The sequence below is a fragment of the Lepidochelys olivacea genome (assembly GCF_965140295.1).
Source record: "Lepidochelys olivacea isolate rLepOli2 genome assembly, chromosome: 2".
Classification (NCBI taxonomy): domain Eukaryota; kingdom Metazoa; phylum Chordata; order Testudines; family Cheloniidae; genus Lepidochelys; species Lepidochelys olivacea.
Window position 1 is genome coordinate 198,563,235 of NC_140412.1, and position 23,392 is coordinate 198,586,626.

The 23,392-nt window shown below is 38.1% G+C and overlaps 1 protein-coding gene across 4 annotated transcripts in view; it reads left to right on the top strand.

Moving 5' to 3' along the window:
* The window catches only part of SLC4A7 (solute carrier family 4 member 7), a 160,151-nt gene extending 138,093 nt beyond the window's left edge, over positions 1–22,058 (top strand). For 2 of the 4 annotated variants that reach the window (XM_084619516.1, XM_084619517.1), the window contains exons 18-26: positions 598–711; positions 2,179–2,340; positions 2,663–2,914; positions 5,892–5,960; positions 6,528–6,701; positions 7,118–7,249; positions 8,060–8,160; positions 10,326–10,433; positions 17,529–22,057. In XM_084619516.1, the coding sequence (XP_084475642.1) occupies positions 598–711; positions 2,179–2,340; positions 2,663–2,914; positions 5,892–5,960; positions 6,528–6,701; positions 7,118–7,249; positions 8,060–8,160; positions 10,326–10,433; positions 17,529–17,610 (1,194 nt within the window). In that variant the 3' untranslated portion in view covers positions 17,611–22,057. Of the gene's footprint in view, positions 1–597; positions 712–2,178; positions 2,341–2,662; positions 2,915–5,891; positions 5,961–6,527; positions 6,702–7,117; positions 7,250–8,059; positions 8,161–10,325; positions 10,434–17,528 lie in introns of all 4 variants that reach the window. The other 2 variants (XM_084619519.1, XM_084619518.1) reach the window with 2 other exon arrangements.
* Positions 22,059–23,392: the final 1,334 nt, after the last annotated feature.

Sequence of the window (23,392 nt, forward strand, 5' to 3'; positions counted from 1 at the left end):
TGCACCTTGAAGTCTTTAAACCACGATTTGAGGACTTCAGTAGCTCAGATGTAAGCTAGGGGTTTGTTACAGGAGTTGGTGGGTGAGATTCCGTGGTCTGTGTTGTGCAGGAGGTCAGACTAGACGATCATAATAGTCCCTTTTGACCTTTGTCTATGATTCTATGACTTTTGCTATGGGATGGCCATTGTATTTTATATTTTGAGGTAGAGGCACATGCATCTTGTTGGGCTGAGGGACCTGTTTTAATGGTCTGGTCCTTCTTTTAAGGCTAATGAAACCCAATCATTTCCAAAGGCCTTTAAAGGAATTTGTTTCCTCCAACAGATCACTTCTTCGAGGCTAGGATTTAAGATAATATTTTATCCTCCATTAATAGGGTGGGCAATAAGACAATAGGGTTATGGTCACAGGTCACTTTAATTTACAGATAAAGTATGACAGAAGATAGTGCCAGGAATTGTGGGCTAAATCTGATCTGTTCGATCATTTAAAAAATTGAACTAATTTAAAGTTGCAAAAATTATCCATTTTGACAGGCATTAAATATAGCAGTGAAAATAGCTTGTATTTTAAGATACCTTTTTTCCCTTCTAGGTGCGCTCTACAATCAGTGACTTCGCTGTATTTCTGACCATAGTGATCATGGTTCTGATTGACTGGCTTGTTGGAGTTCCTTCTGCTAAATTACATGTTCCTGAGAAATTTGAAGTAAGAAACAAAAACCTTGTCCATTTAAAAAGGTTTAAATGATCTGCAATTTCATGGATAGTTGAACAGTGGAAAAATGAAAAAATTGCTGTTAAATATGGAAAAAGAAATTGACTTTTTTTGTGTTTGCAAAGAAATACACTGTAATATGCGTGTTTTTTCCATGCTAATTTTTTTTCTGGATTGATATGTTTTTAATTTCTTGGCATTTTCTGTTCTGGGTCTAATTTTCATCTGATAAAGGAAGTTCCTGGAGATCCTTGCTATTCCATCTCACAGAGTAGCATGAACCCTTGTTCAGGAGAGCTGTGTAGAAGCCAAGGAAAATGGAAAGGATTATGTTTGTTTTGTCTTGCTAAATTTTTTTCACGTAAACCACACCCTCATATGACTTAATGTTATAATAATGCACACCTAGCAGCTAATTGCACCACTCCTTCAGTCCACCAACTAAATGCGTTTTAGGCATAAGCCCTTGGTAAGACCCTCGCCTACGCCAGTTTTGCTGAGGACGTAGCGCTAGTTATCAAATCAATGGATGAGCTACTTGTGGCACCTAAATCCGTGAAAGCTCAGCAGCAAAAGTTGGCCTGAAAATTAATTGGGGTAGAACCAAACCTCTTACAATTGGCAGTTTTGATCATCCTGCAGGCTTTAGCATCTTAAGTGGGTGATCACCCCAATTGAGATTGATGATGATTTCACCTAGGTCTGCTCTGTCGTTGATAACATTGGAAGCATCAAGAAACAACTTGACGCCCAAACTGCAAAAGCATAGTCAGTAAAGGGGCACCTGATCAAGAATGTTCTTCATAAACTCAATATGCTGATAAGTAGAGAGACAAACTGAGGATTTATAATGCTTTGGTGGCCAGTATTTTGACCTGTGGGATTGAAACATGACCTCTCGGTGTCAAAATTGAAAAGAAGTTGGATATCATTCAGATGAAGCATGTACAAAAGATTGAAACTCTCAAACGGACAAATTCAAGTTGAATGAAGAGATCCATTTTTCTAACTAAACATGTCCCACTACCTCAAACTGTCGCCCAACGCTCTAAAATGGTATGGTCATCTGCTCCGAAGCATACCAGCTTCTTTATGGGAAAAATCTTAGACTTTCCATCAATAAAGAAGGATCAAAAAGGGCCCCAGAAGACCTAAAACATGGCTGGTCAGCATCAACAGATGCCTGTCGCTCACATGCATCCTATCCTGTAACACCCAGACTCAGGACAGAACATGATGTTGGTGACCTCTATGCTGTCCAAGTGACAGCATGAGAACAAACATAACATAATCTAACTTCACTCCAAGACATTTTCATTAGTTTAAAAACTTGAATATGATTCTTTTAAAAGGCATTTTTAAAAAAAGTATTTAGTCTAAACTGAGTTTGACCTGTTTATTATAGCAGGCATTTACAGTTATAGACTTTCATTCCTATTACTCAAATTTGTTTTCCAGCCCACTCAAAAAGACAGGGGATGGCTCATAGATCCTCTTGGAGGTAATCCTTGGTGGACACTACTGGTAGCTGCTTTTCCTGCATTACTCTGCACCATTCTCATTTTCATGGACCAGCAAATCACAGCAGTAATCATAAACAGAAAGGAGCATAAGCTGAAGGTAATAGTTAGCTTTTTTTCATTTTTCGAATATATTCTGAACTCAATTGTAAGCATGTAAGACAACTTATTGCAAAAGAAACTTGTTCAGTGTTCTCTAAATAGGCTACATAACCGTAAATAGTGTAGGTCTTTGAAACATAAAACTAAATTGCAGCTACTTAAATGACCTGTTCATATCTAGTAACAAAACACATGGCTACTAGTGTGGTGGGCATTCTAGAAATCTATCTAGAGAATTTTTTTTAGTCATTTAGTGTATAAATCTTTTATGTACTGCAAATCTTTTTGCAGGTAACTCATTTCTTTACTTGACTTTACAGAAAGGCTGTGGCTATCATCTTGATCTGCTCATGGTTGGTGTTATGCTGGGGATATGTTCAATAATGGGCTTGCCTTGGTTTGTGGCTGCAACTGTCCTGTCTATAAGTCACGTCAATAGCCTAAAAGTAGAATCTGAATGCTCTGCCCCAGGAGAGCAACCTAAGTTCTTGGGAATCCGGGAGCAGCGCGTGACAGGGTTAATGATATTTGTTCTGATGGGCCTTTCTGTGTTCATGACCTCTGTTTTGAAGGTAAGAGATAATGGTTGTTCTAAAACATAGCATGTTTTATATTTTAATATCATTATTTACTATTGGATAATATAAGCAAGTTTAATATACGAATTAAAAGAAATCCACTTTCATTTTACAGTTGTCATTTTAGAGTTAATAGAAATGATGGCATAGATGAGAGTAAAAGACATCTGAGAAGATAGAGGTTATGATAAACACTCGTTCCTTATCTCAAATGCTTGATTACTTAAGACTCTTTTCTGACTAGTTATTTTACAGTTTTCCAGGCTCAGGGTTAACTTGTGGCAGGTCTGTACTCTAATGCATCTAAGGCAGAGGTGGGCAAACTACAGCCCATGGGCCACATCCGGCCCGCGGGACCGTCCTGCCTGGCCCCTGAACTCCTGGCCAGGGAGGCTAGACCCTCGCCCCTCCCCCGCTGTCCCCCTGCCCTGCAGTTATGCCACTGTGTGGGCAGCATGGCTTGCACCTGCCCACCTCCCAGGCTTTCCAATAAGCTTGTCCTGCTGCTGGCATGGTAAGGGGGCAGCGGTGTTGGATAAGGGGCAGGAGGTCCTGGGGGGCAGAGAGAGGGCGGTTGGATGGGAGGGGGTGGTCAGGAGACCGGGGAGAAGGGAGCAGGGGGGGTTGGATGGGGGTGGGGGTCCCGGGGGGACAGTTAGGGACAGGGGTCCCAGAAGGGAGCGGTCAGGGGACAAGGAGTGGGGGGGGGGGTTGGATGGGTCAGGGGTTCTGAGGGGGGCAGTCAGGGGGCGGGAAGTGGGAGGGGGAGGATAGGGGGCGGGGGCCAGGCTGTTTGCAGAGGCACAGCCTTCCCTACCCAGTCCTCCGTACTGTTTCGCAACCCCGATGTGGCCCTCAGGCCAAAAAGTTTGCCCACCCCTGAGCTAAGGGAGTGAAGGAAGAGGAAAGATACGATAGCTCTGTACACCTGCTTGAGTGGCAATAATATAGAATAGGAGAAAGATTAAATGTACACTTCTCAAGGAAATGATTCTATAAAAATGGCATTGTGGTATTTCATGTTTGTCTCAGTTACTTACATATACTGTGTTCTCACTATTCACACAATATTGTGTTTTGTCTATTTAGCAGTCTTGCAAACTCACTTTGGTATTGGAGCATCAACCTCAATCCTCTCTGTTCTATGCATTGCTATGCATAATAAAGGTTCTGCAGGTTATATTAGGGCCTCAGTTCACATCTGCATTATCTCTAAATTATTCTTTCAGTGCTTACAGAGATAGAGATGGCCAGGAATTTTTCATTGAAACCAAAACTTTTCCCTGAAATCTATCAGTTTTGATGAAAATGCGAGCGAGAAAGAGACCTCCCCACAGACTAGGTAATAGCTTGGTGTATAGGAAACTTGCTTGGAATATGGGAGACCCTGAATCAGGCAGAGAAGGGACTTGAACCTGAGTCTCCCACATCCCAGGTGAGCTCCCTAACTACTGGTGTGTGTGAGGGCGTCTGTTTTTTTCCACAAATTTTTTTGAACATGTCAAAACCTCAACATTTTTCATGAAACAGAATTCTTGTTTTCTGACCAACCCTATTCATATGGCTTTAAAGTATTAGAGGTTGACCATGGGTGTTACAGTAAACAATGATCTTAAAGAAGAAGTTTTGATTAGATTGTAGGAAATATCCAAACAAAGCAATCTAATAATGGGAAAGCCACCAAGAGGTCACTAAGGCACTATCAATGGAAACATTCAAAAACTGATCCTCTAATACTCTTAACAGAGTATTGTAGAGAAGTAAAGATGCAGAAGATTGGTATCTGACCTATATTGTTTCTTTCACATTTCACAAATTCTAAACGTTTAATGCTTGATTTTTATGAAACTCAGTTGTTCAGTTTCCATGGAGCCAAAGGCAGCTGGAAACTAATAATGAATGTCTACTCCTTGTGCAATACTCCATCTAATTTTCTTTTTAATTTAAATGGCTATTGCCTTTCCCTTTTGCTTCCAACTACCCCCTCTCCCCGTTATGCTTGGCTGTAAGCTGTTGTGCTGTTGTTCAATATATTGATGAAAAGCACGTATTTTATTTCTTCGTACCTGATTAAATGTAGTTGTCGTTCAACCCCAATGAAATTTCTTAGTATGCCTATTTAATAGGAAAATGTCCTCACTGTGAGCCACCCCACCATATGTAATGAACATGGCTTGGGCACGGTTCATGATTCTGTCTCTCTGTCAAGTTTCAGTAAAGGCCTGTGTTCAAGATTAGTTGTAAGATGCACATGTATATCCTGGTTGTCTTCAAAGCATTTAGAACTTTTCAGTATAGTCAACTGGAAGGGAAAGTCAACCTTGACCTATATCCTATAAAATACTCTTCATTAGAATATATGGGTTATAAAGACCTGATCCAAGGCCCATTAAGTCAATGGAAAGATTCCCATTGACTTTTGTAAGCTTTAAAGCAATCCTTTATCAGAGCAAAATATGGCGTTGCAGAATTTGAGGAATGGATAGTTCAGGAGATTTTAGAGACCTTTCATTTCACTTGTGTTAGCTGGATTAGTGACCGAAAAGCAAATATCATATGATAGCATATTATGTGAAATAAACTGGTGGTCTCAATCCATTTCTTAGCAGATGGCTGTCTGTATTATATAAACCAAATTATTTGGTACTAACTGGCACTCAGGTTGCAGTGTCAGACAGGCCAAGGACTGATTGGACATGCAGACTTTTCTTAATCCTAGAGGCAGTCCCTTTCGAACATGGTTGAAGCACAGTGGCAAAACTGCCCTCTTCCTTGTTGCTGCCATGTTCTGTATTTATTCTCTGGTTAAATAAGGGACTTCGGACTCTACATATGTCAACCTAACACTGAAAAAAAAAGAAAAGGAAAAATTAGATCCCTTCCTTTAAGCACCTTCCATTAACCTGGACTGCCATATTTTACTATGTAATTTTATAAGTGCAAACTTTTAACTTTGTTTTTCCCCCCCTAGTTTATTCCAATGCCAGTTTTGTATGGTGTCTTTCTTTACATGGGAGTATCTTCACTAAGGGGCATCCAGGCAAGTTCCATTTTTATTAAACAAGCTGATTGCTTTTTTTAGAAAACATTTTGTACTTGATAAGGCTACTAAAAAACCTATTAAATTTAAATTGTCTTTGCCTGGAATATCCTTTCTATGAATAGAAACATACCACGTGCTCAGGGTAAAATTGCAAATATGATCTGAAATCAGTTGCTTTACATCAAATGAAATGGAAACTTTAAAATGTCGTTTTATTGAAATGTAAGTAAAGGTACAATGTATTGTCAGATTAGGATGTAGAAACGGGTACTGAGCATTATGTCTGGATAATTGCTCTTATTTCTGGGACACTTAAATTCTGGCATGTGTTCTTTCACTGGGCACTTGTTGAACAATATGAAATCCTTAAATATTGACACCCATTTTCTAAAATACAAAACAAGTAGTGACTTAAATCAAATATACACTACATTAATGCATTTCATATATCGGCTGTAAAATGAAGGAATCTTATTTTTAATATTCCCAGTGTCTTTAATTATCCTGTCCACTTCTACGCGGATAAAATCATTAACTGAGGATGACTTTCTTCTCAATATATAGTTTTTTGACCGTATAAAATTGTTTGGAATGCCTGCCAAACATCAACCTGATTTGATCTACCTCCGTTATGTGCCACTCTGGAAGGTCCACGTCTTCACAGTTGTTCAGCTCACCTGTCTAGTTCTTTTATGGGTGATTAAAGCCTCTGCAGCTGCTGTTGTTTTCCCTATGATGGTAAGTTCTTTCCCAGCATCTTTGGGAATCTATTCATTTTCCAAAAGGGTCTGTGGATTAATGTATCTCTTCAAGGTTTATTTGCTGACTGAAAAAAGGTTATAGTAAAAATCCTCCTTTTTGGAAGCCAGTTATGATTTCTTTCTTTTCTTTAAAATAAACATCAGATTTAATTGAAAAGCTGTAGACTTGGTAAAAATTTATGTTTTGTGGTAGTTATCTCAATGGTCCATCTGTTCTTTTAGTAGTGAGTCAGATCTATTTGTTTGAAGTTATGATGTGATAACCTTTGTATGAGTAGAAAAAATATTCTGTCCTTGGTTTAAGAAGCTGATAACGTATTAGCATATACATATTTTTATTTTTCTGACATTCATATAAATATATTCTAAAGGATTCTTCTTATTTCCTGAAAGGTGCTAGCATTAGTTTTCATTCGTAAGCTCATGGACTTATGTTTCACCAAACGAGAGCTTAGTTGGCTGGATGACCTTATGCCAGAAAGTAAGAAGAAGAAAGAAGATGATAAAAAGAAAAAGGCAAAAGAGGTAAGTGTATAAAAGGCCAAAAGTGAGTTGAAAATTGCGAGAGGAAACTGCTACAGAAAACCTAAGCAAATACCCTAGTATTTAGAAGGCAATGTAATTGGCATGAAATTTAAAAAAAAAAAAAAAAAAAGTAGTTTACATTAAATAAACATTAGGTTTTTATATCTAAGGTAATTAACCTTTGGAATTCTCTGCCTTAGGAGTTACTGCCAGAATCTCTGTTAGGATTCAGGGAAAGAATAGGACAACTATAAAAATATTAATGGTATGGAATTTGATACCTAACTGTGGTTCAGTGGATTTTTCAAATTTAGCATCAGAAGCAATGTCTACCATGACATACTGGTTGTGTTGGGATTTTCACCAGTCTCTAAAGAAATAAGGTGACACCCTGTCCCCAGTGAAGTTAATGACAGAACTCCGTTGACTTCATTAGGGCTAGGATTTCATCCACTGCATGTGACAGGGCTGTAGTTAAAACTGAATAATAGATACTTATTTACCAATAATTTTGCCTGTATAATTTTCCCCATTAAAATTTCAGATAAACTAACCCTCTCATCGCCAGTTCCCTAACAAACCTTTTAAATACATCATTAGAGGTTCTTATTTACCTTAAACATTATTTAGCCGAGGGGAGGGAGAGAAAACTATCTCGGGGAAGTTCCCCCTGCCACCACAATATTCAAAGGTAAATGGGTAATTTTTCCTACTGAATTGATGAAAATGTGTAATACTCAATCTCCTTGGCTTGGGCTAATTGTTCTTTCTGCTTCTTGAGTAATTTTATGTCATGCATGTGACCTGCAGGAAGCAGAGCGAATGCTTCAGACAGTGGACAGTGAAACTGTACATCTTCCATATGAAGGAGGAAATCTCTTACAGATTCCTGTAAAGGCCCTAAAATACAGGTATGATACAACTTACTGCTTTTTGAAATTTGGGTTTTTTAAATCGCTTTGTATTACTTGCAGTATTTATATTTTTTGCTTTAATTAAATAAACATAATTGACATATTTGAGTGAACAAATTTACATTTAAGCTTGTGACTCAGATAGGTAGCTGGGGAGGGCTTGGGGAATGGGAAAGAATTGAAGCAAATCTTGCCTTTTATGATATAGGGGCTTGTGTGTCCCCCTTTTTTTTTTTTTTAAATAATTGCATTTTAATAATTCATTTACATAACCATCTTGAACAGATCAGATGACTCAGTTTCGACCAGCTGTTCACAGGGTGAAGAAGCTGTTTTGGTCAGTTCTTGTCTATAGAATATTTGTGTGTTACTATGCATGGCTAATGATATGAAATGTTAGGTTTCGTTTAAGTATAGTTAACTAATGGCATTAGTTGAGCCATATGTTTACCAGCTGCTTTGATTTATAAAGTTGAGGTCTAAAACTGTCTTTTGCAGATCATAATTTTTACACCTTTTTAATTATAAGTTTGCACACATAAAATAGTTTTCAGATTATTAACTGGAACCAGAGCAATTAAAAATAACATGCTTACTATTTGGATAAATTATCTCAGTTTTTCTCTTGCTGAGAATGAGCCTTATTCCCCACTGTCTTACATGTTGTGGAGTCATAGCTGAAGAAAATTTGAAATACTACTGTCCTGATAAGATAGAGTTTCAAGCCTACTTTGCATAGGTATGAATAGATCCATAGGTGCATGTTAGTGGAGAATCAGGCAGTGTCTAATCATTCCTGTAAAGGGACTGCATTTGTGGGAGGGATTGAAGAGGGGGGGAAGAGTGGCAAAAATGACTTGACTGAGACACTGTGTGCTATCTGTATAAATACTTGTTCAGGGGTGTGGGGCAGGTAAAAAGTAGATTTGAGCAACATCTAGATTATTGGCAATCTAGCAAATATCACCCGATTTCAAATGCTGGATCAGCAGGAAAAGTTGACAGTTTAGGTCTTCATACTTCATGATATAGGTCACTTCAACCTCAGTTCTTTTTATCAAATTCAGAATAATAGTGCCTTTATGCTTTCTTCCCTGATTATTTCCTGGGTACTGGTCAGAACAATTCTGATCTCTGAAAGATGTCAGCCTTTATTAAAAAAAACAAAAAGTACGACGTAGTTTTATAATTCCTAAACAACCCATAATGGATTTTTGAAAGATTAAAGGAAAAGATATTTGAGAAAATGAAGTATCTAATTCATATTACAGTGGGAGGGGCTCACGCACTTCAGAGCTTCTGTAGGCCAGACTCATTGTATACAGCAGGGGTTCTTTGCATTCCACCCCACAACCTCTCTGTGTGCCACACTGCCATCCCCCTCTGTTTCAAGGACTCCCTGCAACTCCTCCCAGTCTTCCCCATGCCAGGGGTTCTGTGTGCTCTCCATACCCCCCCATGCCAGGGGCTTTGCACCCCTTTTCCCAATGCCAGGGGCTGTATCTGCCTCTCCTTCCCCCATGCTAAGGACTATGTGCTTCCCTAACCATACCATGGTCCCTCATTCTGCCCCAAGCCAGGGGCTGTGTGCTCACCATCGTGCCCCATATCTCCCCCTATCCCCCCCAACATTAGTCTGGGAGATAAGTCTGTCAGGGTGTCATCATGTCAAACTCCACTGGGAGGCTGAGTGGAGATGAGGTATGGGATTGTTATGCTAGAAGGGCATTAAAGATGGTGCAGTTGTTTGATCTATAGATAATTGCAGAGGTGCATGAAGCTATGGGTGTGTTAATCAGATGCCAGGGGCTCCGTGTGTCCCATGTTCCCCCTTTTGATTTTCTGATTCTTCCCACAAATCAGTAGGGTTCTGGCAATTGATGCCTAGAACATTCCTTGAATTTTTGGAATTGATGGGATGCTGTGTTCAAAAGTTACTATGTTACATACAAACAGTCCTAAGCTGCTACGACATGGGAGACCACCCAGGATTTGGTGTTCTAAATTTCTGTTTAACTGCATTAGGGTGATTTTTACTTAAAATGTCACTTGTGGCTATGTAAGTGATAACAGAAGGCACTACTGATGTGAACGGTATGGGTGACAAAGTTAATGCTTTGCAAGGTATTGAGTACTAACCAAAAAGTATGTTTGTTCTTCAGCATTGATCCCTCAGTTGTAAACATATCAGACGAAATGGCCAAAACTGCACAATGGAAGGCTCTTGCCATGAATACTGAGAATGCCAAAGTAACCAGAGCTAACCTGAGGTAGCTATAATTACCCACTTACACATTTTCTAACTGCAGTTTTGTTTGTGTTTAGCAGCTGTTGGCTGTGAAAATAGTTTGTTTTAAGAATGTATTTTCTATACCTTGAAAATATATGGGAGAATATATATTGACATCTTACTTTCAAGAGACACTTGAGATTCTGAAAACCTTCTTTTTTTGGTGATCTTTACCAAGAGGTTATACAGTAACAAGTGTCATACCTGCTATGAACCCTTTTAATTAAAATGTAAAAAGTATTGTCTCATAATTAGAAGACCTTTCCAGTTTGCTTGAGATATGTATGCTAATCTGAAAGGGATTTAGATTACGAAAAGTTTTATTGGCATGTGTTCATAAAGGATCTGAGTATCAGAAGGGCCTGGGAGCTGCAGGTGCTCAGTACATCTGAAAATCAGACGCTAAAGCTAGTGTCCCATCCCCAGCAAAACAGCCTCTGCGTGGCTTCCTGCCATCCCATCTTCATAGGTGTCCCTTTTCGCTGGCCCTATCTCCTGCACTCAGAAAGGATAGAATTAGGAATTGATGGGTGAGGTGTTGCATCATCTGTATACTCCCCATGGATTTGCCCATTGAGGAGATGGAGGGGGTGGAGAGATCCTCAGAAGGATGAATTCACTGGCTTTCTGACTGCTTTGTGTTGTCCGAGGACCTTGTCCTGTTTTTTGCTTTCTGATTTTTTAATCCCTCCCTGTCTTCACTAACCAAAACTTGTGTCTAATTTTAAAGTTTCAGTGGAAAAAAAGTTTTATTTCAATGGAGATAAAACCATTGAAATGGTATACTGGAATGTTAGGGCTCTATGCAGCCATGAATTCTCTGTGACTGGACTTGCATGCTCCATGATGGCCAACAGCCTCTTTCTCATATGGAGTTAGTTTTCATCCCTAGGAGCAATCACCTAATACAAATTACATTCTGAGTGATTCCTCCCGGTATTCTATTGGAGGTTCTTCCTTGGTTGGCTGAATCTCAGTCAAGCCAAAGGGAGATAAAAACCCAGCGACTGCTTATAGGAAAAATGGGAGCTAACACAGCACACTCCATTTAGATTGCTAGTGGGAGGCATTTTAAAATTCTTGTGTTGTTCTGCCTCTGCCCTTGTCAGCAACTCTGTAAGGGAGTTATCTCTCTCTAGGGAGTAACTCTTCAAGTTTCATGCTCTGTAAAAGGATGACTCCTGAGAATTAATAGTTGACCATCTCTCAGGGGAGAGGAGATTACTTACACACAAACTCTCCTCCTCTTTTTCTCCTCCGATCTTATCTGCAGTTCCCAGGCAAACAGCTAAAATATATTTTGTTGTTGTTTACCACCACCATTATCATATCAGCTAGGACTTCATTGTGCTAGGCGCTATACAAACACAGAATAAAAAGATGCAATCTAAGTATAAGACGAGACAAAACATGGAGACTGACAGATAGAAGAGGGAGTATAAGGAAACAAGGAGACCAATATCGGTCAGTGTGATAGGCAGTAGGCTCAGTATAACAGCAACCTGACTATTGTCAAGTTTATTGTAGGCATGGCTTCAAAGGAGAATTTGAAGGAGAGATTTGAAGGAGGGTAATGAGGTAGCTTTGCAGGTGTTTGTAGGGAGCTCCTCCCAGATGTGAGGTGCTATCTGGGGAAAAAGAACACAGGTGCTTGTTTGAAAATTTAACAAGTGGATGATAGAAGTTGTCTTTGGCTGATGTCTCCCTGTCAATACTGAATGAGATGACATGTTGACCATGAAGGGCTTTAAAATTGAAGACAAGTAGCTTATGTTTGATGCAATAGAAAAGCAGGGGAGCCAATGGAGAGTTGCAAAGAGAAGGGTGACATGGTCAAAGTGATGGGCCAACAGTGTTTTAAATGGATACAAGTGGGTTAAGATTGCATTTTTCAAGGCTGGAGAAAATGATGATGTAGTAACTAAGATGAAGAGAGTAAAGATGTGTGCATGGATAGGAAATGCCACATCTTCGAGAAGTCATGCAAAAGAATCTGCAAGATTTAGATGTTGCCTGGATGTGAAGACCTAGATGGGGGTCAGTTGAAGATGATGTCCAAGTTACTGGCCTCAGTGACTGGTATTATGATGATGATGTCCACAGTGGTTGAGAGGGATATAATGGGAAGGGTTTGGGGGAGAAGATTGAGCTCTGTTTTAGCCACGTTGAGTTTGAGCTGACAGCTAGATGTCCATGAGGAGACATCATACAGGCTGTAATTTTAGTTTGGGTAGAAGGAGACAGATCTGAGTCATAAGCCTACAGATGGTAGTTGAATATGTGTCTGTGGATGAGATTATCCAGAGATATGATGTAGAGGGAGAAGAAAAGGGACCAAGGACAGAGCCCTGTGAAACTCCCACAGGAAGTTAAATGGGGGATGAGGAAAAGGAGTGATTAGAGAGGTAGGAGGAAAACCAGGAGAGGACAGCCACAGAAGCCAGGTGAGGACAAGATTTCAAGAAGAGCATGGGCTACTGTTGAAGGTGGCTGAAAGGTCAAGGAGGATGAAGATGGAGTAATGGTTCTGGCATTTGGCTAGAAGGAGGTCTTTGATCATAATGGTTTCAGTGGAGTGCAAGAGGTGGAAGCTGGATTGGGAGAGGGTCTATAATGGAATTGGAGGAGTGGAACTCCAGACTGTAATTGCAAACAGAGTTTAGAGATGAAATGGAGATGGGGAAGTGGTGGGAGAGACAAGCTGGGGTCTAGGATGGGTTTTTCAAGATAGGAAGGACTGAAGCATGCTTGTATTGAGGGGAAAGAGCGAGAGAAGAGAGAGAGGTTAAGGAGAAGAGTAAGGAAGGAGATGAGTGAGTGTGAGTCATATCAGGAAAGGAATGAGGTCACTGGGCAAGGGGAAGGATTAGAGGAGGAGAGTAGATAAGCTTCTCATGCTGTCGAGTATCTCTGGCAGAAATCCCATGAGGGGACTGACTTCTTCCACTACACATTCGTGTTCTCCTCCTCCAGGTTTCTTATCTTCCCTACTAAACAACTCTAATTCTCCAATTTAATTCAGCCCCACTCCAAAAATTCTGGTTGCCTTTTCACAATCTTAGACTCACTCCTCAAACTCTCCCCTCCCCTGCTCCTCTTTTCTCCCCCCACAGAATCTTGCCAATTTCTTCCAAGAGAAAAATAATAAAATATTATATGGCCTTCCCCTCCTATAACTTTGTCTTCCTTCTCTCCCTGTCACAGATGCAGAATGTAAAGTTTTATACATCCAAGCATTTGATTCATTTATTTTTCCCTTTGTTGGTATCACTGGATTGGTTGGTCTGCTGCGGAACCATCTTTCTTCCCCACCAGTCCATATAGATATTTTCAGATTAATAAGGCTCTTATAGGATGTATTCTACAGTCTTTCATTCAGCTCTGTGGTGCACTCTAGGCCAGTCTGCTGCTCACCTAAAGGACTGATATTAGGAGGCTCATTCTTAATTGAGTTAATGCCTGTTCACCACATTTACACCAAAGCTCTTTGATTTTTATTTTTTCCAGTTACCCTTCTCTCAAATCTTTTGAGGAGCTGGTCTGTCTTTTTTCTTTAGGAGTCTAGACAATTCTTCTTTTCTTTAAAGATGCTATCCTCAGAGTAGTCTTACTCATGCTCACAATCCAGAACTACCAAAGCTTTCAAACTCTTAATATTCAAAGCTTTCTGGACCTCTCAGGTAGTGGCAGATGTGAGACACTCCCTTTATTGGTCATATGTTGTTTCCCGTCAATGCCTCAATAAACTTCCAGCCAGTTCCTTGATCATGGTCAGGCAAGAAGTTCTCGGAGAAGAGATGCTTGAGATCTCCCACCATAGTCACTCTGGCACTGCTTGACAAACAGCTCTACTTTCGGGATGAATGATTTCTTCCTTTCATCCCTGACCCTCCAATCAGCTTCCATTTAAATTAGTTTGTTTCTGTTTTTTGATTCTCCAAGCTATATGGCTCCTTTATGCAATAATTATAAAAGTGTCATTGGCCTTTTTTTTGGTGCTGTCTATTGTAATGTTTTTCTATTGTGAGATAACATTTGATGTCCAAGAATAAATATCTTGTGCAGATGGTGTCTTTAAAGAAGGAAAAATACTTATTGTACTTCTGCATCAAAGATCTCATGAGATTGTCACTCAGACACTTGTTTACCTTTGAGTTCGATGGTCCTGTTCTTGATGTTATGGGTTTCTCCTTTTGATAGTTACAGCTCTTCATGCATCACTTTGGATGTTGTTACACTTACATTTCAAAAGAAAATATATTAATTTTTATGGTACAAGTTACTGCAACATCCTTTCCTTTGGCTTTGACAAACGTATTCTTGCCCAGTCTCATCCATTCAGAATGCTGCTGCAAAGATCCTTTTCCCTTTTCCTTTGACCATATCACCCCTCTCTCTGCATCCTCTCTCTTCTGTACGTGTTAATGTGAAAATCCAGTCACTGTAGAATGGCGCAGTTAGCCATCTGTAGTTTTTCGTATTGTAATTCAACTAGCGAGCAGGTAGAGTGGCTGTTGCTCTTGTGGGAGACATGCACATAAAGTTAGTGCCTGAAGATACTGAATAACCAGGAAATCAAAATAAATTAGTTTTTTTGATTTAATATCTTATTACATGCAAAGTATAAAGAATTTAAAAAAAAAACCTTTAAAATGTAGCAAACAAATCAAATATGAAGCTAAGATTACAGACCAATTCTGTGTATCATACATAACAATAAATGAGTCAGATATCAATCCAAATAAGGACAGGCTCAAAGGAGCAGCTGTAAATTAATTAATTAGTAGAATAAGAAAAGAGGCTAGCCTAAAATTCAGCAAGTGCATTAAGGACTTGTAAAGCATTGCAACTTTGCACTGTGCTCATGCCAAATCAGTTAAATCCAGAGGTGTAAATGAGGTGTTCCCTTCCAAAATCATCTCTGCGCATGCCTGGTTTCCTGATTCAGATGACTATCAAGCATACATCTCATATTTTTAATCCAAAGATCTCTGCACTTGCCAGTCTGTGTCTGTAATAAAGGAGCAGAAGAGTTAGATGTCCTGAGAATGCTCTGGCCACATTCTTACCCATAAAATTGAGAATGCTTGTTGCTAATTTTAGTTTGCTCTCCTTGCTTTTCCTGAATTAATTTGAAATCAGCAGTAACTCCCTTTTCCTGCTGCATATAGGTATCTCTAAATTACAATCCCTTTCCAACTCTAGTTAAAATATTTCCAAGAAGTTTATTCTAATTGCTAAAAAAAAAAACAACAATATCTATTACAATTAGGCTGCAATAGTAATTAGGCAACTAATTAACTAATAGCAATTAGGCAACAATAATCTCACAGTAACATTTAAGAACTGTTTGGATAAGCTTGGAAAGACTGGTCAAAAGGCAGCACATCAGAGTTCAGGTCTTTGATATTGCATACCTGAGGTCAACTGTTCCTCCCAAAAGGAATGAGATTGGAGGAGGTTGAGATGTACCTTGTATTGCTCATCAGTGACCCTTCCTTTCCAATTACCTGATATTTGGAACAGTATAGGTAGTAATCATGCCATCTTTTCCTGTTTCATCAAATCCTAGATTTCTCCTTTCCATTGAAAAGGGATAATTTTCCCATTGGGTAGTCTAAAGTTTAGAATATGTTTTTGGTAAATAAATGTTACAATCATCTGATCCCATTGCATCCTCCTTCCCCGCCACCGGTGGATGCTGTTTGGACTCAACCGCTGGATCCCACATGCTCAAGGCTTGCTGGGTCTGATTAGAGATTAGGCATTGTCTGTCCCTTTGTCCCTGGGCACACTCTTGGGGTACAGATCCTTTGTCTAGCACCCCTCCTTAGAAATGGGACTTCACAATCCAACTGCATAGACATAGAAACTAGTGCCAGCCCTCCCAAGCTTACTAAGTAGGCTTGCATACTCTGAGTTCCATTGAAGCTGAGGACCATACAGTTTAACCCTTTACAGTTTCCTTCCTCATGCACAATGTGACAGTGAAAGCAAGTAACCCAGAGACTTTTCAAAGTAACTTCCAAACCAATCACATTTCACTCACAGACCAAGCACAAGAGAGATACTGATTTAAGAAAAAATAAAAGTACCTGCATTCAAAACCCTGCCTCAGTTTCCTTACCACTCTGAGAGCCCTTTGGGCTTTGTTCAGTGTCTTCTAGGGAACCCAAGATCCTTCCTTTTCTTCCTGCACAGTTTGCCTTCTGGTTCTTGTTGATTATAAAAAGGCCATTGAAAAGACTTCTTTTATAAAATTCTAGTTCCCCTTGCTAAATGACTGCTCTGAGCTGCTTGAAGTTCTTGTCAGGTAAAGAGTTGCTTAGTTATGACCCACCTGAGAAAGGACTACTTTGGGTGGCAGCCATCTCATTGTTCATGGGGTCTTTTATTTGAATAAAAGACAGTTCAGGTGAACAACTCCTGATTGTTCTCCTTTGCTAACCCTCCGCTAGGCACAAGCATTCTCCAGACATCTGCTGGAATCCCAGTCCAATATGGAGGTTAAAAAGCAAAAGTTTAGGCACAGTACAGTTTTACAATCAAGATGGTGTTCACAAAATAAATGGAGTTTGCAGATTGATATAGATAAATGCAGACATATACTAATCCATCACAAAATTTCTGTGATATAAATGGAATTTATGACAAATGTTTCTCCCTCAACCCCCACACCTCCAAAAAACCAAAACACTTGTTCCATTTCCATATAATTAACAAAACTGAATTTCCCTGAAAATAATTATATGATGTAGATACTATTGTTTGGTACACATTTTACTGTTGATACATTTAAATGGCCAAAAACATCATTTTCTGATAGGGCATATCACAGTTCACAAGAATCTTACGGTCAGGGTTGGAATGCAAGAGCAGAATGGTATGCAAGATTTTACTTTTAGGTTTGCTGCCTTTTCAAACTAGTACTGTGTGTATGAGATTTTTATTATAAATGTATCCATCTATAAAAATCCCAAACTTTAGCATGCAAGCATCCAAAGTTTGAAGTGCTTGGCTTAATCTTTTTGTCAGTTTTTTGGAGACCATAAACCTTTGTCTTTGCTTTCAACAGCCCTGAGAAACCAGAAAGTGTGAAAATAAGCATGGAAGATTCACCTGTAATGAAGTATGTGGATGCTGAAACATCATTATAGAACGAAATCAAGGGGAATTATATATGTGTGTGTTTGTATATGTATATATGATTGTAGGATATCAGACCATTGAATGGTGATTTCCATGTTTCTTTAAGAAGTATCACGTGGACTGCAGTTATTAGCACTGTAGATACTATACGTGTATAATGAGATGTTCATACAAGTAAGATGGGTGGTGATCACGCCTCAAATATTTATTTTATTGGAAATTTTATTTTCATTTTTTAAATAGGAAGATTGAAATGAATGCATATTCTTTTTAGTAATCAATATGTGCATAAATGTCAAATCAGCTTTTGCTGATAATTATTGGTCCACATTACTTAGTATGTTGTAATACGTCTCTGTTGTAACTTCTTCTGCTACAGAATTTTGTTTTCAGTGCAGGCAATTACATTTGAGATTTTTTGCAGGGAAAGTACAGATTGTCAGTTTCCATAGAACAAATGTTAATGTGCCATTACATAAACTGCATATTTGACTTTTCTCCACTATATGATGATGATCTTTCTGGATTCTTTGATTCATATTTCATGGCATTGGCCTTTCAGCCATAAATTGATACGTGACGTAGTCCTTAAAATATATATAATGTTGTACCATCCCCTTGTAAAAAAAAAATCTATTCTTCAAATCCTATTATATTACTCAATAGCAATACGGGTCCTCTTTAAATGTAGTTTTAATCTCAAATCAGTATTTGATATTTCTGGAACCTCAATGTTTAAGTAATGTAAAATGGATCTCCAACAGAAATAATTTAGTATGTATTTGATTTGGTTGATAACTATTTATTAGAGCTCATTACATTATCGTCTTGAACTCTTAGAGAGATGTTTTCCTCTCCCTGTGCATGCATAACTTCTGTTGACTTTAATGGAAGACGCCACATTCTCAGGAGACTGGAGCCTTTCCAGCATCTCTTGTCCTCATCAGAATGTCTTTTTCTTGAATCAGGCTTAGTTCTTTTTTTTAATTTATAAAGTATTTGACTAACTTATCAGCAGTTGGTTAGAATTCTGAAATAGCTTTATGACCAGTATTTTATGGATTACAAATTAGCTTGGGTTTTGTGTTTACAGTTATGATCCTTTCCATTGTAAAGGGCATATTTGGTAGCATATTAACCTTAATTTTTAAAAAAAAGTTTTATTTATTTTAATTGGTATGAATCTTAATGCTGTGTAAAATAAATATGAAAAAGTTAATATTTGTATACTAAAGTAAATTTGATTTATTGGGGCCCTTGGACATTTAGATATTTCACTGAGAATGCAGTTGTTGTGTTCCAAGTTATTGTACTGGTATCTCCAATCCCTGCAATGTTCAGTGTGAGGATTTGTATTTGAGGAAATGTTAAAATTTTATGTCAAGATCAAAATCTCGATCACTTACCTGTTTTCACTGTTGATGTTATTTGCCTTATTCTTTGGGTTTTTTGGTGTTACTTTATTTTCTCAAATGATTTATCTAAATTTTGAGCTGCTAACAGCATTTGTTAGGCTCCTAATAGTTTTAAGTACAAACTACATATATTAAAAATAGAGGGCACTATTTTCAAAAGCACTCACCTTTGGCTTAATTCTGCTGCTCCCTTTGAAGTTAATGAGAGTTTTATGCTTAAACTCTCATTAACTTCAAAGAGAGCAAAGTTAAGCCAAGGCAATGTTTTTGAAAGTACCACTCAACATGGAGTTGGGTGCTGTCAATTTGGGGTGAGGATCATTTTGCAATAAAACTAAAAACAGTAATTGGGTATGGTGGAAATATTGCTAGTGGCATTAAAGTTATATTAAAAAGTTAAACTTGACATACATTACCATCCCCTTTAATTGTAATCATGATATAGTAAAATGGTGCTGATGTGGTTAGGCTGAATTCCAGGGGAAAAAATAAGTTTTTTGACCCAAACAACAATACAAAGCAGTATGAGTAACGCTGTGGAAACTGACATCACAACAATGGCTGAAGTCTGAGCAAAATCAAATAAGGTCTGCACTATCAATTTGACTAATGTTGAGTCAGACACAGTATAGGTATTGCTTCATTCCTGGGTGTTTGTATGGCCTGTTTCTTAGCCTGAAGATATGCTCCTTCAAGGAATATGTTTTTTCCTCTGGTTGAAATAAGATGTACACTAGAATTATGGCTGTCTCTCCCAAATACTCCTCAAACCTCACAAACAATGAAGTCCATGTCTGCAAGTCAACTCTTGACTGTTAAGTATCTTCTTTCTGATACAGTCAAGAAAGAGAATAAAAACTCCTCTGCCCGTGTATGTAGCATTATCCACAGTGCTTTTTTACTTACTGGTCATCCTTTAGCATTTTATTCTTCCATGTCCACAGCTGCACAACAATTTCCAAAGACCCAAAACCAACATCACAGATTTTGAGATTTTTAACCCTTTAATGCCAGAGTTTAGGGTCTCATGACACTGAACATTTTGCATCTGGTTTCCATTGCCAAAGGGTTAATAAGTTTTGGCTACTTTACAGGAATTGGGTATTTTTCTATTTAAAGTAAAAATTTGAAATCCTCTTAGAATCACAGTATTCCATGGATTCTGTTGAATAATGTAAATTAATCAGTGCCAGAATTACCATAACTTGCAAAGTTGTTTACATTTTGTTCCAATGTTCTTGGTTAATAATGTGTTATATTCTCACTTCTTTTTAACCACTGGACATCAGAATCCGACCTGGTTTTACGTGCATAAAAACACAGTGGTAACTTGTGTTTACGTAATTTACTGCTTATTTTTTACTTTGTATAAATGTTTCCTTCTCTGCATTAAAAAAAAATCATGTATACGGTTAAAGTAAAATAGTGAACGACATAGTTTCCTGTACGTATATATATATATATAATTGTTCCCTTAATAGGTATAAATGAGCAGTGATAATTACTGTACACTGATTTACCTTGGGGTAAAATGTAAAATTAAGCCAATATTTTTCCATTCTAACAGAATAAAATAAAACAGCCCTGCACTTTTTTAGATGCCTTGTTTGCCGGGGATGGAGCTTAATGCTACTGTGTATCTGGCTGCAGAGCCACCTCAGGAAATTCCTTGTGATCCTTTTTAATTTATTTATAAAGATGTATGTTTACATAAATATAGGTCTTAATTTTGACCACTGAATTCAAATATCTCCTGAAAGGTCTCATTTACAAAGCAGTCATTTTTAAATATTAACTTTACAAAAACTCATTTTTAGTATTTTCTTATGTATTACAAGAAACACATTTCTAATTCTGTTTTAGATGTGCCCAAGTTAATTATACGTTCCTCTTTGTTTTAATGTATATGTTTTTTAAGTAAAAAATGCAAAATGTTCCAGTTTGCCAAGTTTATCGTTACAAAACTTGTAGGATGGAATTCAGAGCACTAGTGTTTTTGGTTTTTTTCAGCCAAACGTATTAACTATTTCTCTTACATTTAATAAAACCTCTCCCAGTATCTTTCATTTCAAATGCATTTATCTGTGTAAACAGTAGTTTTCTAACATTTGCCCTTTGCAAAGGCAGATTCAAAGTGCTATCAAATATAATAAATAGGTATAATGTAACAGAGCCTGTAGCATTATAAAGGGTTATATATTGTACATAAATTCTGTAAATGCGTAAAGTAACTTAATTGGTTCATACTGTTTTAAATTCACAAACGTAGAATTTGTAAACCATTAACACCACATGTTGATTCTAATTTGCTTTTGTTTCATATGATTAGTAATTTAATGTTTTAAAATTACTCCTCTAAGTCCCATCTGTTATCTAGCATAGTACTAGTGTGTGAAGGGTGGCTTGTTTATATCAACAGTAATTTATTTTATAGAAAATAAATGTAAGACTAAAAGCACACAGTTTTGAGTCTATGAAAAAGTAGTGTTCAACATGCAAAACAAATTTGCCTAGTGATTTTAATTAAAAATGAATTTTATTTTGTAACTTTTTTAGTAAAATTGTCAACTATAGGAAAAACTTTTAGTTGGAATTGATATTAATCTAAAGACTTTTTCATATTGAATTTAGTACATATTGACACTTATTTGGAGTTCTTGGAGTAATGTGTCAGACATCCAGGGTTTTTCTAAATAATGACTTATTTATTGGTAAGAGACGACATGGCATTTATAACCATGTTTTTCCCTTCTGTTGTTGATACGTGATTCACATTGTTTTTCTGTGTCTTCCAGTGTTCAGCACATTTAACTGAACAAAATTTTTAATTTTGTTATTCATTATATTTGGTCACTTGAGATGTAATTACATACAGTACAATTCCAGCTTTTTATGACTGCTTTTCTAAATAAAACAGTAATGCTTTTACTTTTCTAATAAAACCCAAAGCAAGTTAAACATTATTCCAAATGGAGAAACAATGTTTTAAGTTTATATAAAGTACACAAAATTCTCTCTCGTCTCTAATGTAAAAGATCCAGCCTTTGTAATTTGTTTAATTGTGATTAGAAGAAAGTTATTTTTTGTAATGTTTCAAAAAGTTGGCAAAAGCAATAAAAATCTACTGAACTGAATTAAATGTTTTAATTTTTACTTCAATGCAAATATCAAGTACAGGATTAATGGCACTGGTATAAAGCTGTTCCAGTCTCTCTTGCTCTCTGGTAAGGGACAGACAACCTTGAAAAATCATTTATTGCATTTGCTAACATTTGCAGACTTTTATGATTTATGGGATGATGTGTGCTCTATTTGTCTACACATGAAAGTTATTCTGGAATAGCTGTTCCTGAATAGCTATTATGGAATAACTCCATGTGTAGACAGGTGCAAGTATCTGAGCAAATGATCTGTATTTGTTGTGCTGTAAATGTGACAGAATGATTTTGTAAGTATTAAATGTATCAATCAAAACTGGACTAGGTATGTTAAAAGGAAATAACCAAAATTTCCAACCAAATAACCAAAGACTATGGCTTCCAGGGAAGGCAAGTTTCTTCTGCTTTACAGTGTAGGTTAAATTTCAATACAGTTATTAAAAGCATGCCTCCACATACCACCACCTTCCATTATAAAGACTTATTTTAATTTTAGCCTCTTTATGAGTTGGAAAACTGGTGTGGATTGAAAACCTATGTAGATGCTGAAGGGAAATAATGTTTCCTCAAGTTTTCTTTTGTTTGAGTTGCAGGTCCTGTACCTAATCATTTCAACTCAAGTTGTTTTTTTTTTTTTTTTAACATTTGTCTCATTTTTTACGATTTGTCTTAACTGCTTGAACTAACTGTATGGAAGTTTTAAAGACGGTTAACGCCTGGTAGGCCCGGAGATGGCTGTATTTAAAGGCAATAAGTTGCAAGTAACAATAATTATTAGTGTTTTAGAGCGGACCCCTTTGGGGCACAGTCCCGCTCTGAGTGGGATTTTTGTGCCTTGGTTCAGCGGGAGCGGGTCAGAGCGCTTCCAGAGCTGCGGGGAGCCGAGTGTCGGAGAGGGCGAGGGGCTGTGGTGGGAAGGGGACGCAGCCCTTGCTGCTCCCAACACCCTGCAGTCCCAGGGCATGCCGCCCCCGCAGCGCTGAGGCGGCCGGAGCAGACGGGGCTGCCTCCCTCCCCTTTCCGAGCTCCCCCAGGGGCAGGGCCGCTTCGCTCCTGGGCCCCACCTGGGGGAAGCCGCTGCCCCGTCTGGTTGGGGGAGACCTTGATCCCCCTGCTTGGAGGCCCTGGCCCCAATACAGTGACCCCCATTCTACCGAGTTACTTGGCCAAGCTCCACCCCGGAGCGTTGTTGTGACCATGGCAACAGCGGCGGCGTT